General features: G+C 51.5%; 1 protein-coding gene across 1 annotated transcript in view; it reads left to right on the top strand.

The window, feature by feature from the left end:
• Nucleotides 1-16,196, top strand: part of ADAMTS14 (ADAM metallopeptidase with thrombospondin type 1 motif 14) — a 78,070-nt gene extending 61,874 nt beyond the window's left edge. The window contains exons 16-22 of the mRNA XM_084752287.1: nt 2,380-2,543; nt 4,766-4,934; nt 5,326-5,458; nt 7,672-7,879; nt 9,406-9,535; nt 10,646-10,756; nt 12,147-16,196. Of these exons, the coding sequence (XP_084608413.1) occupies nt 2,380-2,543; nt 4,766-4,934; nt 5,326-5,458; nt 7,672-7,879; nt 9,406-9,535; nt 10,646-10,756; nt 12,147-12,634 (1,403 nt within the window). The 3' untranslated portion in view covers nt 12,635-16,196. The remainder of the gene's footprint in view (nt 1-2,379; nt 2,544-4,765; nt 4,935-5,325; nt 5,459-7,671; nt 7,880-9,405; nt 9,536-10,645; nt 10,757-12,146) is intronic.
• The last annotated feature ends 1,501 nt before the right edge of the window (nt 16,197-17,697 follow it).

Here is a 17,697-nt window from a genome sequence, read left to right as displayed (position 1 = left end):
CTGGGGTCAATTCAAGGCCTTCTCTGGGTTCTGAGTCACTCATGAGGGATGAGGCCGAGTGGTCCTCGGTCCTGGTCTCCCAGCACAAGCATCATGCCATTGTCAGCCTGCCCCATGGTACAATGAACATGAGTTTGGGAGACCTGAACTCAGTGACTCCTGCCCACTGTGGCCAGTAGGTTGTGGGGCTTGTGCTACCGCAGGGGTGGGAAGGGAGGGCCATTTACAGTACGCTAATACTGTTCCTTCTGCCTTCCCGGAGATGATTCATAATGTGAGCACTCAGCCTTCTCCACTGGCTTCACAGTGGGAGCACTCTGCATGTACTGAGAGCTGCCTATTGGGGAGGGCAGGGCAGGCGGGCTGCCACATGTGGAGATCCTGGCAGGGGACAAAGGGTGCCACAGAGCTGAAGCCTGCATTGGCATAGTCTGTAGGAACATAGTAGGCTGCCAGTGTGCCTATGTGAGCGTGCGTGAATGGTGCGTGTGTGCATGTGTGTGTGCAAGCTGTATGGGTGTGAATGCAGGCAATAACTCGTGTGTGTGTGTGTGTGTGTGTGTGTGTGTGTGTGTGTATGTGTGTGTGTGTGGTGTGTGTGTGTGTGTGTGTGTGTGTGTATGAGTATGTGCATGCAGTGTGTGCATGGATGTAAGAACATATGTGGTACCAGCCAAGGTGTGAGCTCTTTGCAGAAGAAGCTGTCCTAACAATGAAGGCCAAGTTTCTGGCTAAACTCAATTGAGTTTTCATTCCATTATGTCATCTAAGGCACATCGTTATCTCATTTTTGTAGCTGAGGGAACTGAGGGGGGGCCCAGAATGGTTAGGTAGTTAGCTAGTCAAGAGCTATTAGCAGTCCTGAGTCTGGATTGCAGGGTCACATTTGTCTTTTTCACCTCTGGGCTGTGGGGTGGGCAGCCAGGTGGCTGCGACCATGGCTGCAGTGAGCTGTGGAAGTGGTTAAAGTCAATGAGGTAGCCATTTGAAGCTTGACCCGGACTGAATAGCAGCTCAGCTTTACCTTCTGTGGTCTGGGGCTGGAAGATGCATCAGAGCCTGGGTGGGCAGGGGGTTGGGGTAGGGGCAGCAGCATTCCAGCTTGCCTTTACCCTACCATCCTGGGGCTCACTGGAACCTGGCCCAGCTGCAGCCCACTGTATGTCCAGACTGAGCACCCCGCCCCCTCCCAATGAAGCCCTGAGCTCATAAGGCCTCTTAGGGTACCGTGAAATCCCAGTCAAAGTGCAAATAGAGCAAGTGGCACGAGAGCAGTGTGCTCAGATGGCTCCCTTAGGTGATGGGGAATCCCAAGGGTTCTCTCCCTGACACTCTGGGCCTCCTATCTCTACTCACCCCCAAGGGCAGGATCCTAAGCTGCTGCTTCTCCCCAGCCTTGGTGGCTTCCAGGGTGGCCAGAGCTTTGACCAGAGTCTGCCCATGTACAGTCCCCACCTGTCGCCTGTCTCCTCAGTAACACTCTGCCTGTCACTTGCTGACAGAGACCTTAAAGGGTAGAAATTTGCAGAGTTTTATTGAGGACCAAGCCCAGGTCTTTGCACGTGCTAGGCAAGTGCTCTGCCACTGAACTACAACCCCAGCTCTTTTTGGAGTGAGGGCGTTGAGAGGGTTTCAACCTGTGCAGTCTAGGCTGGCCCTGAACTGTCAGGGATCTTCCCACCTTGGCCTCCCTAATGCTGGGATAATAAGTGTGTGCCATTGAAGTGTCTGACTATACAAGTATTTTTTAATCATCTGCTCTGTGCCAGGCAAGGCCTCCCAATAGGAGACGTACTAGCAGGCTGCTGGGAGCAACAGGTATCTGTAACTACAGCAGTGTACACAGTCACAGGCTGTTACATACATGAGTTCCTTTCATGCCTGGGAGGGAGACAAAATGTGTGTGTGCATGTGTATATGTATGCATGTGTGTGTGTATATGTACACACGCATGTGTGCATGTGTATACGTGTGTGCGTGTGTCTGTTTGTCTGTGTGTCTGTGTGTACTGATAGCAGTGACCAGTCTCACTTTACAGGAGCTAAATCTGAGGCTGCGCAGGGACTACATAACTTCCCTATGACTAGCTTGCTCTTGTGCTCTGTGCTTTGCTATAGATGCCACCGGGACAGTAGCATCTCTGAGGGCTGGTTTTCTAAAAGAGGTTAAACTGGGCCATAACTATAGGTGGCCATTAGTCAGTGTGGAAGGAGGGATGGGGTCAGTGGTGTACATCTAGGCCCAGAGGCAGGACTGGTTTGCAGAGGGCTCCTGGGGGCCCCTGACAGGAGAGCCAGGGGGAAATACGTAGACAGGGAACTTGACTTGGGAAGCCTGTGAATGTCATAGTCATGGGCTCTGTCCTCCTCCTCTGGCCAGCGGTAAAGAACCAGGTGACCGGAAGCTTCATTCTCAGCCCCAAGGGCAAGGAAGCCTCTAGCAGGACCTTCACTGCGCTGGGCCTGGAGTGGGAACATGAAGCAGGGGACACCAAGGACAGCCTCAAGACCAACGGGCCGCTGCCCGAAGCCATCGCTGTCATGGTGAGCCTCCTTGCCTGAAGTAGTCTTCCCTAGTCCTCGTGCCCACACTCTGGTGGGTACATTTTAAAAATGTCCATCCCCGGGTATATGGGAGGCCAAATGCAGCAGTTTTATGCTCTTTCACGTGAGGTGGGAAATGGGGATCTGGAGGGTGAGCCCTGGGAAGCTGGGGCTGGTCCCTGTGTCCTCAGCATCCCGCAGCATCCATGTACATTGTGGCATGGTAATCTGTTGTGGGACCTGAGATGGTTTGGGACGTTTAAGGCAGCTGGTCTGAAGAGATCATGGCTGTGCCAGCCTCTGAGAAGGGGACAGGGCCATTATCCTATGGCTGGGCTCAAGGAACCTGGGATTGGTAATTCAGCAGATTGGTTTATAAGAGCTTTGCCCCCATGTTATCAGCCTGAACTGATGGCTTTGTTCTTGGTGTTGCCCTCACTGGTCAGTGGGATTCTGGAAGTCCAATTCTGATGCTGTTGGTGCTGGTGTAATTTAATCCCAGCACTCGGGAGGCAGAGGCAGGAGGATCACTGTGAGTTCGAGGCCAGCCTGGTCTACAAAGTGACTCCAGGACAGCCAAGGCTAACACAGAGAGACTCTGTCTCGAAAAACCAAAAAAAAAAAAAAAAAAAAAAAAAGAATTCTGTCTAACTCGTACTTTCCATTCACTTTGTACCTGTGGCCACCCGTATGCCTGGGGCCAGCTGATGTTTGCTCAGGGTACACAAGGTTGTTCAAGGGCGAACAAATAGTCTCAACAAATGACGATGAGACAACAGGAGGTTCACATGCAAAAGGCTGAAGTAGCACCCCTGCCTCATACCACATACAAAGAACTCAAAATAGATCTAAGACGTAAATGTTAGAGCGGTCGCTTGCAACTCTTAGAAGGAAGTTGGTCAATTTTCTGCTCTTAGCCTTCATCAAAGCTGGAAACACTTGTGCACTAAAGGCACTGTCAAGAAGTAAGAGGCGAGGCTAGCAAGATGGCTCCTGACTCAGGGCACTTGGTGCCAGTGCCAAGCCTAATGACCTGAATCCAATGCCCAGGCTTCACATGGCAGAGGGAGAGAGCCCATCCCTTTAACTTGTCCTCTGACGTCCACACTCACACCATGGCATGTACTCATTCCTTCCCCAGTCCTGCCCCCCAAATAATAAGCATAATTTAAAAAGAAAATTAAAGAAGTGAAAACAACCAGGCATGGTGGCACATACCTATAATCCTAGCCCTTGAGATGTAGGCTACATGAGTCTTTATCTTTTTTTTTTTTTTTTTTGAGACAGGTTTCTCTGTGTAGCCTTGGCTGTCCTGGACTCGCTTTGTAGACCAGGCTGGCCTTGAACTCACAGCGATCCGCCTGCCTCTGCCTCCCGAGTGCTGGGATTAAAGGCATGTGCCACCATGCCCGGCATGAGTCTTTATCTTTAAGAAAAGGAAAAGAGAGAGGAAGAGGAGGGTGAGGATGTAGCTTAGTTGGGAGGGTGCTTGCCCGGTGTGTGTGAAGGCACAGGCTCCATTCTCAGCACCATAAACCAGGCATGGACATTTGCACCTGTGGTCAAAAGTTCAAAGTCATCCTGGTCTACATAGTAAGTTCAAGGTCAGTGTGGGCAGTGTGGGGCCCAATCAGCACAGAGGGGTGGAGAGGAGGAGGAGGAGGAGGAGGAGGAGGAGGAGGAGGAGGAAGAGGAGGAAAGAGGGAAGATTAAAAAGTTTGCTCCCTGGCAGCCTGGTTGAAGCCAGACAGCTTGGACACCAAAAGACTTGGGCCATGGCTCTCACCCTCCTTAGAGTATAGGACTGTGGGAGAGAGAACCCCTCTGGTGCTGACTGCTGTGTGGTTTGCCTAGGCTGAGGAGTAGGAGTTTGTGAATGTCCTGCTGGCCCCAGGTAGGTACTGAACAAGCACTGGGTCACACACTTTAATAGGGTGAATTATGAAATGTGGACTGCATCTCAATTGCAAACCCAAAAAGCACAGTTTGGAACCCGGCCTGGCTGGCTGTGGGCAGCCGCTGCTTCTGCCTCAGGCGGTGGCTGTGTTCTCCCACGTCAGTCTGTGCCCAGACCCCTCATAGAGGGTTAGCAGGCTATACAGTATCACTGTGGCATGTCACAAGCTCTCTGCCCTGTCCCCACTGCATTCCTGTCCCCATCACACCAAGTTCTCCTCCTCCTTCTATCTCTGGGCTTGTGCTACTTCGTTGTCTCCTCTCAGGTGCTCCCCCCAGCTGAGGGTAAACCCCGAGGTAGCCTGGCCTACAAGTATGTCATCCACGAGGACCTGCTGCCCCTCATCGGGAGCAACAATGTGCTCCTGGAAGAGACGGACACCTATGAATGGGCTCTCAAAAGCTGGTCCCCCTGCAGCAAGGCCTGTGGAGGAGGTATCTCCTGGTGTGGCCCTCCAGTCCCTGGTGGGGAGTGCTGGGGGGTGGGGAGAATAGTCCAGAAACTCTGGGCAGGAGCCAGAAGTCGTATCTCCATTTGGTGTGTCACTATGCTTGACTCAGTTTCTCCTTGAAGATCTCCCATGCCTTGAAGCCGTTCTGAGCAGGGCAATGGGCAAAGCTGGGGCTTCATGGCAGGTTGTCTGTTCAGCGATCCAAAGCCACCTTTCCGCCAATGCCAACCGAGGGAGGAGCCCTGTAAAATGTCACTTGTCCAGGACAGAGTGCTAGAGCACAAAGGAAATAGGCTCTCTAGAAAGTGTCCCTGAGGGCAGGAGGCGTGGAACAGAAGGCTTCAAGCTGGCCCACAGCAGCCTGACTTTCACAGGAATCCAGTTCACTAAATACGGCTGCCGTCACCGTCGGGACCACCACATGGTACAACGGCACCTGTGTGACCACAAAAAGAGGCCCAAGCCTATTCGACGACGTTGCAACCAGCACCCGTGTCCCCAGCCCATGTGAGTGTTCCAGGGGAGCAAAGTCTGGCCCCTGCCTCCCTCTACCCTGGTCCAAAAGGAAAGTAGCTAAAGTTGCTATCCTGGCACTTTCTCATGTAGAAAGCCTGCAGCCTCAGGTCTTTGGGGGTACAGACAGCAGCCCACAGAAGGCACTCATGGCCCACCCTTCATGGCCAGCCATCCCTGTTTGGTTTCTGCAATACCAATCCCCCACATGCCAGAAAGAGAAAGGTACCACCAGGTTTGCCCCACCTAGCATTCTTTGCAGATAGAGCCTGGGATTTCTGTTGGTGAAGCAGGGAGCTTATGTCTCAGGGCAAGAATACATCTACTACCTCCACCCCTCTCTCCTCCCCTCCCCTCTCTTCTTCTTCTTCTTTTTCTTCTTCTTCTTCTTTTCTTCTTCTTCTTCTTCTTCTTCTTCTTCTTCTTCTTCTTCTTCTTCTTCTTCTTCTTCTTCTTCTTCTTCTTCTTCTTCTTCTTCTTCTTCCTTCTTCTTCTTCTTCTTCTTCTTCTTCTTCTTCTTCTTCTTCTTCTCTCTCTCTCTCTCTCTCTCTCTCTCTCTCTCTCTCTCTCTCTCTCTCTCTCTCTCTCTCTCTCTCCTTTGTCACTGCGAATCTAGTCAGCAGCATGATCTAATCTGGGATTCTGTAGCCTGAGCAACAGACTGTTCAGAGCCCAAGGTCATATCTTAGGACTATTAGAGTCTGAAGGAAGAGGCTTAAGCTGAACTCAAGATTGGTCCCCTCAGCCTGTGGCAGTGCTGCTCGGGGGTCCCCCAGAGAGGTTGGGGTAGCTGCTTGGTAGGAAACTGCAAAGGGTCTTTTTCAGATCCTTGATTTCCTGGAAGTTCCCCGCTCCCTCTTCCCTCCCACCTCCCTCCCCTAGCTGGGGCACGGGCACCCTAGGGTCTGGGGGAATCTCCAGGGCTGGAAATGTGATCTGGGACTGGGGTGAAAATGGATAGCTAGCAATATTCTACTGCGATCTTCTGGTGCATGATCAGGCGAGGACATAATGTCATCTCCTGTGTCTGTGTTTTCTCCTGTGGGGCTTCCTATAGCTGTGATCATGAGGCATGCAGGACTGTCTAAGATCCTGGGTGGGTTATTCCCCAACCAATCTTAGGGCTTGCTAGGGGTTGCTTTTTTGTTTTTTGTTTGTTTGTTTTGTTTTTTTTGTTTTTCTTCCTTCACCTTCCCCCACTACCTCTTCCCTCTCCTCTACCTCTTCCTCCTCCCCCTCTTCCTCTTCTAGTCTTCTTCTCCCTCCCTCTCTCTTCTCCTCTGCTCCCTCCCTCCCCTCCCCCCTCCCTCCTCATCTCTCCCTCCCACCCTCCTCTCACCCCATCTCTGGTGTGTGTGTGTGTGTGTGTGTGTGTGTGGTGTGTGTGTGTGTGTGTGTGTGTGTGTGTGTGTGTGTGGTGTGTGTATGTGTGGTGTGTGTGTGTGTGTGGTGTGTATGTGGTGTGTGTGTGTGTGTGTGTGTGTGTGTGTGTGTGTGTGTGTGTAACAAACTCTGCAACCCAGGCCAGCTGCCAACTCAGGCATCTTCCTGCTTCTGCCTCCTGAAGTGCTGTGATTACAGACCTATGCCACCACACCTGGCAAGATTTGTTCTTTAAAGAAAAGAGTTGCCTTTGAGAATCTGCCCTCCCACCTTAGCTAAAAGACAAGGAGTTGGGGCTCCCTTCCCTCTACCCCTGGGATGCTTAGGCTGTTGCCTAACTCATCTCTGGCTTTGCTGCTGAGAACGTTGCAGACCCTACCCCACCCCCGCCACTATAGAGCTGCAGGTGCTGAAGTCCTGTGGGTGCTGAGAGAAGTCCTAGGAGCAAGCACTCTTGTCCCCAGCAGAGGGGACAGCTGCAAGAAGTATGGCTTTGGTGTGCTCTGAGTCTCAGCATCTAGTATAGTTCCTGCATATGGTAGCTCTGAACTGTGGGTGGGGTACTAAAGCAATCCTGAAGAAAAGATGGGGAAACTGAGGCTTGGTGGAGTTAACAGCTTTTCCAAGGACAGTCGAGGGGCCAGGATTTAAATGGGCATCTTTCCCTCACTCAAGGAAGCAGCAAGAGAGAGTAGTGACCTCCCAGAGGCCAACTAGCCGGGTAGCTGCTTCTGAAGCACATGCCATCTCCAGTGGGATGCAGCCCCAAGGGGAAGTGTCCCCATGGTCCCACCTCCCTCCACCTCTGTCCTGTCTGTCTCCAGGTGGGTGACAGAAGAGTGGGGTACCTGCAGCCGGAGCTGTGGGAAGCTGGGACTGCAGACCCGGGGGGTGCAGTGCCGGCTGCCTCTCTCCAACGGCACCCACAAAGCCATGCCAGCCAAGGCTTGCCTAGGTAATCGGCCAGAAGCTAAGAGGCCATGCCTCCGTGTGCCCTGCCCAGCCCAGTGGCGGACAGGAGCCTGGTCCCAGGTGAGTAGTCCTTATAGAGTAGGTGGAAGCAAGTGGGACAGAAATGTGTGTGGGGAGGGGAGGAGTCTGAGGAGGCTCTAGGGCACCCATGAGTAGAATTTCTGTACACACAGTTGATCTGAAATTTCTCAGAAGGTAAGAGAGCAGCCCTCAGGCACACTGTGCATGATGATTTTTCACTAGGCTTATGCCTCCATTTTCACCTCCTCTAAGCTTTTTGCCCCCATGTCATAGAGGAGCAAATTAAGGCACATTTTTTTTTTGAGACAGGGTTTCTCTGTGTAGCCTTGGCTGTCCTAGACTCACTGTAGACCATGCTGGCCTCGAACTCACAGCAATCCGCTTGCCTCTGCCTCCCAGTGCTGGGATTAAAGGTATATGTCACCATGCCTGGCCTTAAGGCACATTCTTATGTTCCAGAAATGTTTACTGAGCAACAACTGTTTGCCAGATGTTATTCAAGGATACCGGGAGCCCAGTGTCACTGGACAGGCAGGTTGCTCACCCTCATGGAGCGTTCAGTCCAATGTGGGACCAAAACAAAACAAACAGGCCAGTGACAGGTGTTACATGCAGCAAGCTAGACCTACAAGGGCTACAGGGGATGTGACAGGCACAAGGGAGGATGAGTCACATGTCCCCTGGTTCCTTTTAGTTCTATGACATTTGTGGCCTTTTGTTTTGTTTTGTTTTTGTTTGTTTGTTTTTGTTTTTTTTAAAGACAGGGTTTCTTTGTGTAGCCTTGGCTGACCTAGATTAGCTTTGTAGACCAGGCTGGCCTTGAACTCAAAGAGATCTACTTGTCCTGCCTCTCTGAGTGCTGGAATTACAGCCACTGTGCCTGGCTAGACACTTAAGTCTTGAGCAGTGGTTACATGGCCCACTAGAAGTTCTTCCCTGTCTTGCTAGGAGAGACTGTGGGCAGTGCCTGGAAGTGACCCAGTTGCGTTGGGAGATAGGGCTTTCCCAGGGACCCTGACCTGCGCCCCCAGTGCCTACCAGTCCATTTATCACAGTCAGGAGTGTGTCAATTACAAGGACAGTGTGTGTGTGTGTGTGTGATGTGATAGCCTTGCATGCAGGGGTCTTGAGCCACCCCTCTCCTGGGAGGAAGACCCTGTGGACACAGCCTTGTAAGAGGAGCCCCAACTTAGTTGAAGGTCTGCCCTCCAGATCTCCTGGTTTACAGAATTGGAAACTAAGCCATTGTGGCAGTAATGTGCAAGCCCCAGGTCATGTCATGCGGTAGATCGGGACAGAGGCGCCTGCCAGAGTAAAACATAAAACAGTTGAGAATTGGGCACAGAGTGGAAACTGAACACAGGAAGGAGGTGGTGGATGGAATGCGGCCCCGTGGAACTGAGATGTGTTCACAGTTCAAATTGTGGAAAGATCTAGGGAGTCCCAAGCTTGGGTAGCGCTCTTCATACTGGCTCAGGAGAACCTAACAGTGAGCTACAGGCTTTGCATGCCTGCTGAGTGAGTGAAGGCAGAGCAGCCTTCTGCCCCCTCCTGCTCCCATACAGTGCTCTGCCACCTGTGGAGAAGGCATCCAGCAACGGCAGGTGGTGTGCCGGAACATCTCCAGTGCCCCTGGGCAATGTGAGGGAGTCAAGCCGGACACCGTGCAGGTCTGCAGCCTGCCTGCCTGTGGAGGTGAGCGGATGGGCAGGTGGGATAGGGAGGTCCAGCCCACGCTGCTGGCCTTAACCATGTAGCAGCATGATTCCTGGCCCTTTGATATCCCAAAGATCGGTGGAGCAGATCTAATTCAAAAATCCAAAACACTTCCCTATCCAGAACTTCTGGAGTGTGGCATGCTGCCACCAATGGAAGATTCCATCCCTGACTGCATAGGATATACTGTGATCAAAATATACTATCCAGGCTGGGCATGGTGGCATATGCCTTTAATCTCAGCACTGGGCAAGGCAGAGGCAGGTAGATCTCTGTGAGTTCTAGGCCAGCCTGGTCTACAGAGTGAGCCCAGGCAGCACAGAGAAACCCTGTCTCAAAAACAAACAAATAAACAACACACATATTGTATTTTCTGGTGTATAAGATGACTTTTTAACCCCCTCCCAAAAAAATTCATGCCAAAGTCAGGGGCCTGCCAAGAGACACATGCCCAATTCTGCTGCACAGGGTATGTGTTGGAAGATGGGTAGTCTTATATAGCGAGTATATTCTAAAACTCTATTATTTTAACTGGAAAAGTTGGGTGTCGTCTTATGCACCCACTTATCTTATATGCTGGAAAATATGGTATATATTACCCAGTTAACCAACATCCTTAAGAGGAAAAAAAAAAAGTACCTTCCTAGCCTCTTTCACTATAATATACAAACTTCTTTTCACTTCCCAAATCATTTAAAACATACAAAATTTCCTGCATACTTTGTGCATCAAGATGGCTCAGTGGATAAAGGCACTTGCTGCCAAGCCTGATGACCCGAGTTCAACCTCCTAGTTCCCACATAGTGGAAGTAGAGAACTGACTCCTCCAAGCTGTCCTGAGACCTCCATACATGCTCCGTGCATGGCACACATACATTCCCACACTCATACACACAACAAAATACAAATAAATGAAAAAGAAACCAATGTACCCCATGTTTAGATTTGGGTCTCATCTCCAAGGAGATTAAGTTTATGCAAATATTATAGATTCCAGGAAAAATAAAGTTGGAGTGCTTCTGATGGTCCCAAGCCTTTTGGATAAGAAATGCTCACTTGTGTATACTATAGCCGTGTCTCTGTTCACAGAAGATCTCCAGAACTCTACAGTAAAGGCAGAGATCCAGGACCCTGTGACCAAAGTGGGACACTGGGAACCCCAATCCAGGCCCCTGACTCCCACGAACAGGATCTCAACAAGTAAGAATAGCCACGGTCCCTTCCTACCACCCAACCTTTCAGGTGGCCCAGACCTTGGAGCAGACCTACCTGTCTGGGTGGCCTCAAGTATGAATGGTGCCATTCTGGTCCATAAGCCCCTCTGTGATTCCCGTTTGGCTCTAAGAGCCCAGGTCCTAAGTTTGGTGTTATTCCTGTGGCGGTCAGACCTGATCCAGGTAGAGTCACATAGGCTTCTGTGGCAGGGACAATGCCATGCTTGGTGCTAAGGTACTCTCCAACTGTTGTGAGGGTGTCCTGTTTTATAAACCCATAAACCGTGCCCCAGAGTTATGAACTCTGATCCCATCGGCGTCCACACTTCTGGGGTCTGCAGTCATAGATGGGAACTGCCTTCCCCAGGGAACAGAGAGAAAGAGCCATGGGGGTGAGTGTCCTCCACTACAGGGGTGGCAATTCATTCATTCATCCTATCGTCTCTCCATTCATGTCTCTGAATTAAAAAAAAAAAAAAGGCTTGCCCTGTGCCTGCCTTGCTACATACACCCCCTTTCTAGGTTACCAGAGTCCTCTCTTTCCTCCCACCAACCGGAGTCTGGCAACCTCTGGGCATCTCCACACCCCAAGCAAATTCCCCCAAGCAGAAGCTGGTGGTCCGATTCTGGCTCTGGAGCTTTGGCGCCATCTAGAGGCCACTGGCTTCCATTGCCTCTGCTCCAGAGTCTGCTCTTGATCCCATCACAAATCAGGACAACAAAGCTAAGCTCTTGCCATCACATTTTCTCCAAAGAACTGCACCTGGGGCAATCACAGAAACACTTTAGAACACTTCATCCTCAATGTTCTCGATTGAGGTTTAGTGGTGGGGGTTAATGATCCACCTGCACCCTGACAAGTGGCTGGATGCTGATCTGCTGGTTACAGGAGAGCTCACTGGATGCTAGCCTGGGTAGCTAGAAGAGGCATGAGCTTCCTCTTCCTTGTAGGACAGGGTTCTCACGCTTGGTTGAATCTAGACTTATCTTGATGCCTAAGCCCCAGCTCAGAGTCCCCAGGTAGAGAGCTTCCTGGGTGAAGAGAATGCACGGCAGAGTATGTGGCTGAACCAGACAGAGCCATCGTTCTTACATTATCCCTGTTGGAGGGCTTGTTAAAACAGCGCTGCCCCAACCCCAGAGGTCCTGGTGCAGTATGTGAGACAAGTAGCCTCCCCACCAAGGTTCTAGTGATGCTGGTGCTGATGCGCAGGGGCATTTTAGCTTCTATTCCCTCCCTATGGAAGGGTTCTGTCCTCCTGGGTGGCACTATGGCCCCTCTGGAATGAGCTATGTAGTGATTCCAGCCAGGACTGGTGGAGCAAGTCATGGTGTCCCTTCCTGATGAGCACCCCTCTGCCTTGGTGTATGTGCAGGCGAGCCCTGTGTGGGAGACAGATCTGTCTTCTGCCGGATGGAAGTACTGGACCGCTACTGTGCCATCCCCGGCTACCACCGGCTATGCTGTGAGTCGTGCACCAAGAAGGCCTCAGACTCCAATGCCAGCCTAGCCTCACCACCTGCCTTCTCCACTCCTGGGAGTCTCTTGCCAGAACCCACGGCCACCCAGGAGGATGTGAAGTCTATAAGCGCGCCATCGCAAATGGAAGACCGTCAGCAGAGCCAGCCCACACAGCTACCGGGGCTGGTGGACAGGATTTCCTCAGTTACCCAGCATCCCATCACCCCCCAGGTGCTAAGTGCTAGAGCATTTGAGGGCAATTCTCCCACCACCCCACAGAGCCCACCTTGGAGCTGGACCCAAACAACTGTGCCCTCCTCTGAGGGCCAAGAACAGCCCAGGGAGGAATCAGGACTCGGAGGAGGAGGCACAAGCCTTCCTGCTACCTCCCCAGTGACCTGAGCCCACCCCATCTAGTCACGTTTACACTCTGCATGTGGTCCCAGTGACCCTGACTCAGAGGACTCAAACACAGGGGACAGGAAGTAGCACAGGTTTCCTTTTAAGTTATTTGCTCTCTTGTTCTATTTGGGGCTGTGATGCTCTTTACTCCCATGGCAGGGTTGGGGGGCGGGGGGAGGGAAAGGAGATCAGGGACTGCCCTAACCAGAAATACCTCAGCCAGCAGGGCCTGGGGCCTCCATTTCTAAGTGGCCCCTGTGATCTGTTTCTCCAGGCTCAGTAATGTTCTTTCCCACAGCCACTGGGCCTGGGCTGAAGCTCATGCAGGGATCTCGCAAGGAAGCCTACACAGCCCTCTCACCCCAACCCACCTCCCCAACCCCACCCCACCTCCCCCCAACCCTCACCGCCCACCCCCTACCCAAAGGCAAAGCAGGGCTGCTCATGATGCAAACTGGGGAAGGAGCTGGGTTGGATGTAGTGGTAAGGCCTTCAGGGTTGCAGCATGGGGCAGAGGAGAGGGGTTCCTCTCCGGCCTGGCTCTAGTCAGCTGAGAGTCTGCTAATAACTTTCAGACAGACATCAGTTCCCCTTTGCTGGCTGTTAGGGTCACTTGTGTGGCCCAGTGTATCCCTGTAGATGTCACTGCTGGTGACTCCAGGTAAGAGACTGGTCTCCCAGTCTCATGCCCAAGCCATCAGAGAAAAGAGGCCCTGACATATAGCTTCAACACCCAGGAGTTTCCATGCTGGGGCTTGACCCCTGGTTGGACCAGGAACAGCAACTTGAGTCATTGCCCAAGGGCTTGAAGGAGGTCCAGCCTGAAAGGTGACCACCCCATGTACTAGAAAGATGTCACTTCCCAGACTGTCCCCTCTGTCATTACTCTCTGCTGAAGCCTGCTCCTGCTGGAGTTGGGGGGAGGGATCTTCTCTTCGGGCTGGAGCTGGGCCAACCAACTGTGTGGTGCTCAGGTCAGGGCAGGTAGGTCCCAAGGCCAAGGACTAGAGAATCCATGCAGCTGGGCCCTGCAGGTGGCCTGGGCAGGTCACCAGCTGCTGCTCCTGGCTTAGGGTAGGGAGGATGCATGGGGCATCTTCCATGGCCCTCTGCCTCTCAGGAAATGGCCCAGATCCTCACGTTGAGGGTCAATGGCAAAGGTGCTTGTCTGTCCACCTTTCTCAGTTGGAAGAAGGAAAGCATTAGGGCCCTGGCCTGCAAGCTCCGCGGGAAGCAGGGATGCTGGGGATTCTGCATGCTCCTCCCACCCCTGCTCACCCCTTTACAGGTAGCTGGGGCTAACTCTTGAGTCAGTCCTGTGTGGACCAGCCTGGAGATTCTGGTTTTTAAAACGTTACCTATTTATTAGCATTGCTCTCAGTGTTTTGTTTTGGACCCTAAAAGTGGTGCTCTGTGTGTGTGTGTTGTGTGGTGTGTGTGTGTGTGTGTGTGTGTGTGTGTGTGTGTGTGTGTGTGATGTTTTGTTTTTTGTTTTTTTCTGTCTTGGAGATGGAACAATGAAGCCAGTGTTCTTTTTTTTTTTTTTTCTTCAGTTTTTTTGAGACAGGGTTTCTCTATGTAGCCTTGGCTGTCCTGGACTCACTTTGTAGACCAGGCTGGCCTTGAACTCATAGTGATCCACCGCCCCTTGCCTCCTGAGTGCTGAGATTCAAGGTGTGTGCCACCACGCCTGGCAGAAGCCAGTGTTCTAAGGGCTGGACCCAGCAGTTATAAGATGATTGCAGGCTTAAACAAGCAAGGAGGGACCACTAATGAGATGAATGGGCTTTGGGCAAGTTACCCTACAAACTGTGGAAATGGCTAGGTGGTTGCAATACTGCAAGATGTAGTTTCCTTGGGAGGTGGTAAAACAGTTTATCCCAAGCTGTTTCTGGGTGCCAAGCAGGAGGAAAAGTTGTGGTACATCCTATTGGGCAAGAAGGGCTGATGTGAAATTCATGGTAGGATTTTAAAGTACCAGCCCATTGGGCTCCAGCTCAGTTGGTAGAGTGCTTGCCTTGTTTGCAAGAGTCCCTGCAGAGGTAGGGGAGGGGGTTGAAAGAGCCAGCCTGCTTGCTTTGCGTTGGTGAGACCCAGCACTGCCAAGAGAGAAAGAGGATGTGGTTGGAAGGACATGAGGGCGAATCAATCCATATCTCGCTTTGTGTTAATCATCCATAATCTATTCCAACACTGGCTCTAGCTGGGCATGGTGACGCACGCACGCCTTAATCCCAGCACTTGGGAGGCAGAGGCAGGGGGATCACTGTGAGTTCGAGGCCAGCCTGGTCTACAAAGAGAGTCCAGGATAGCCAAGGCTACACAGAGAAACCTTGTCTCAAAAAACAAAAACCAACCAACCAACCAACAAACAAACACTGACTCTTCCCTTACATTTGTGGGTCCCTGGCCAAGACTGTTGTTATAATGTTTGATAAAGGCCATGCTGCAACATATCTGCTATAAGTTTAAGTTTATTTGGGGGGAAAAGAAGGGGAGAGGAGTTAGGAAAGCAATGGTGATTGTTGGCGGGCCATTTTGTGATGAAGTCAGAGGTTGAAGGCCCCTAGAGGTGGGCTAGCGGGGCTGCCTATATGCTAACAACTATAAAGACACCCTCCCACCCCCAGCCTAGAGCACATGCCTCTTTTCTCCCTGCCCATGTGGACAATGTGGGCCTCACAACCAAGCTCCATCTCCACTCTTTGACAGACCTCCTGCTCCCAGGAGCTGCCTCTCTGCAGACAGCCACATGGGGAGTGCACATCTCAGAGGACTGACCTAGGGAGATGCTGTTTGAGGCCTCAGCTCTGGCAGTGGTCTGGCTTATTGAACGGGGCAGAGAGACATGCAGAACACACTCTGTGTCCTCCTAGCTTGTGACCAGAGCAGACATTACCAGTCCATCCCTGCACTTGTGATACCAGTCCTGCATTGCTCTGTGCAGTAGCCAGTGAGCCTGTCTAAAATGTTAGACAACACTGGAAATCTTTGCCTAATCAGCATCTAGGGAGAAATGATGCACACAGAAGCAGGGCCTCAGTACTCCATCAAGGAAGAGGAGCCCAGAATCCAGCCCAAGGGACCTCTGGGGGCCCCTATACATCCTTGGGGCCCACTGAGACCAGGCTGGCCATGCATACGGCCTTTCTCAGGGGTCCTCACTGTCCAGCATTCCTGGGGATATGGCTCAGATGGTAGAGTGCCTGCCTAAGGTGCTGACAAGTCTCTGTCAACTCGACACAAACTTAGACATATCTGGGAAAAGGGAATTGTCTCCATCATATTGGCCTGTGGGTCAATTTCTTGGTTAATGGTTGCTATGAGAGGGTCCCAGCCTTCTATGAACAGTACCGCCAGACCATTCTGCACGGCATAAGAAAGCAAGCTGAACAAGCCAGGAAAAGTGTTCCTCCATGGTCCTGCCTCTGCTCTTATGTGAGTTCCTGTCCTGACTTCCCTCATCGGATGATTGCATGATCAGATGATCGGCTGTGATGGGGCCTGTAAGCCAAATAAACCCTTTCACCCCCAAGTTGCTTTTGGTCAGTGTTTTATACAAACAACAGGCAAGCACACGAAATCATCTAGCATGCAGGAAGCCCTGCTGCATTCCATTTCCAGCATCACACAAACCAGGTGCCCTAGTGCATGCCTGCAACCCCAGCACTTCGGGAGATGGAATCAGGAAGGATCCAAAATGTAAGGCCCTCGCTGCTGTAAAGTTTTGAGGACAGCCTGGCTGGCATACGCAAGACCCTACCTTAGAGTAAGCCTCGGAGGGAGAGAGCCTACTCAGTTATCTTGACTACCTTGGAAACAGCAGAAACAGCATGACTGAGAGAATGGGCAGCTACATAAAAGCTTAATAGGGGTGTTGTTGAGCTTCCTGTGACTGGGTTTTATGTTTACTATAAGAAAATAAGAAGATACAAAGTGCCGGCAAAGTTTCTCTCCTCGGGAGCCTAGCTACTACAAGATAGGAAACGGTGCTGAAGTCTCACGGAGCAACGGGTACAGCCAAGAGCAGTGGAAAGCACCTGGGATCTCCCTCTCTCCTCCCCCCGCCCCCCCCTCCCCCCTGGAAGCTACTCATGTGAATCCAGGGCCTGCACTGGAGCCCAGCAGGGTTCTTGAAGTCCAGGCAAGCGGTGGGGGGTGGGGGGATGGGGGGGAGCAGACGACGACAAGGGTGTGCTGCCTGAGAGCTTTTGCCAAGAACAAGAACTGGGTGTTCCCATATTACATGTTCAAAAACAAGTAAGGCAGCCCTCGCTGCTGGCCTTCAGTTACTTTTTGATCTGATTGATTTAGCAGCGTGAGCCACTAATGCCTGTCAAAGCTTGCCTCCTGCTCAGCACTTACTATAATTTATCTCTTTGAGTCCTCACGATAAGATCACGGCCATTCCTGTGCCCCTGTGTTTGGAGGTCAGAAAAACAGCTTCAGGTGTCAGTCCTAGTCTTCCTTCTTGTTTGAGACAGAGGTCCTCGCTGTCCATCACTTACTTGTGTACCAGGGAGCTCCCAAGGAATCTCCTGTCTCCGGCTGCCGTCCCTATGTAGAAGTGCTGGGATTGCAGCCGCACACTGCTGTGCCTAGCTTTTCTGTGGATTCTGAGTATCCAAACCCAGGTCATTCGGCCATCTCCCCAAACTACAAATTGCTTCTTTAAGCCCCTTTATCTAATTGCAACAAGAGCATCTGCCTCCTAAAAAGCTCTGTGTGGATTAAACATTTAAGCGTTGACAGTGAGGGCTGGAGAGATGGCTGAGTGATTAAGACACTGGCTTCTCTCTTCCACAAGTCTGAAGTTCAATTCCCAGCAACCACATGATGGTTCACAACCATCTGTAATGTGGTCTGATGCCCCTTCTAGTGTGTAGATGTACATGCAAATGGAGTAAGCACTCAAATACAATAAAGAAATAATAGATAGATAAGGCTTTTTTAAAAAGAGGAGGGATAGAGAGATGGCTCAGAGGTTAAGAGCATGGTCTGCTCTTCCAAAGTTCCTGAGTTCAATTCCCAGCAACCATATGGTGGCTCACAACCATTTATAA

The sequence above is a fragment of the Acomys minous genome, assembly GCF_964271855.1.
Source record: "Acomys minous genome assembly, chromosome: 13".
NCBI classification, from domain to species: domain Eukaryota; kingdom Metazoa; phylum Chordata; class Mammalia; order Rodentia; family Muridae; genus Acomys; species Acomys minous.
The sequence above is the reverse complement of the archived record's forward strand: the minus strand, read 5'-3'. Positions and strand labels throughout refer to the sequence as shown.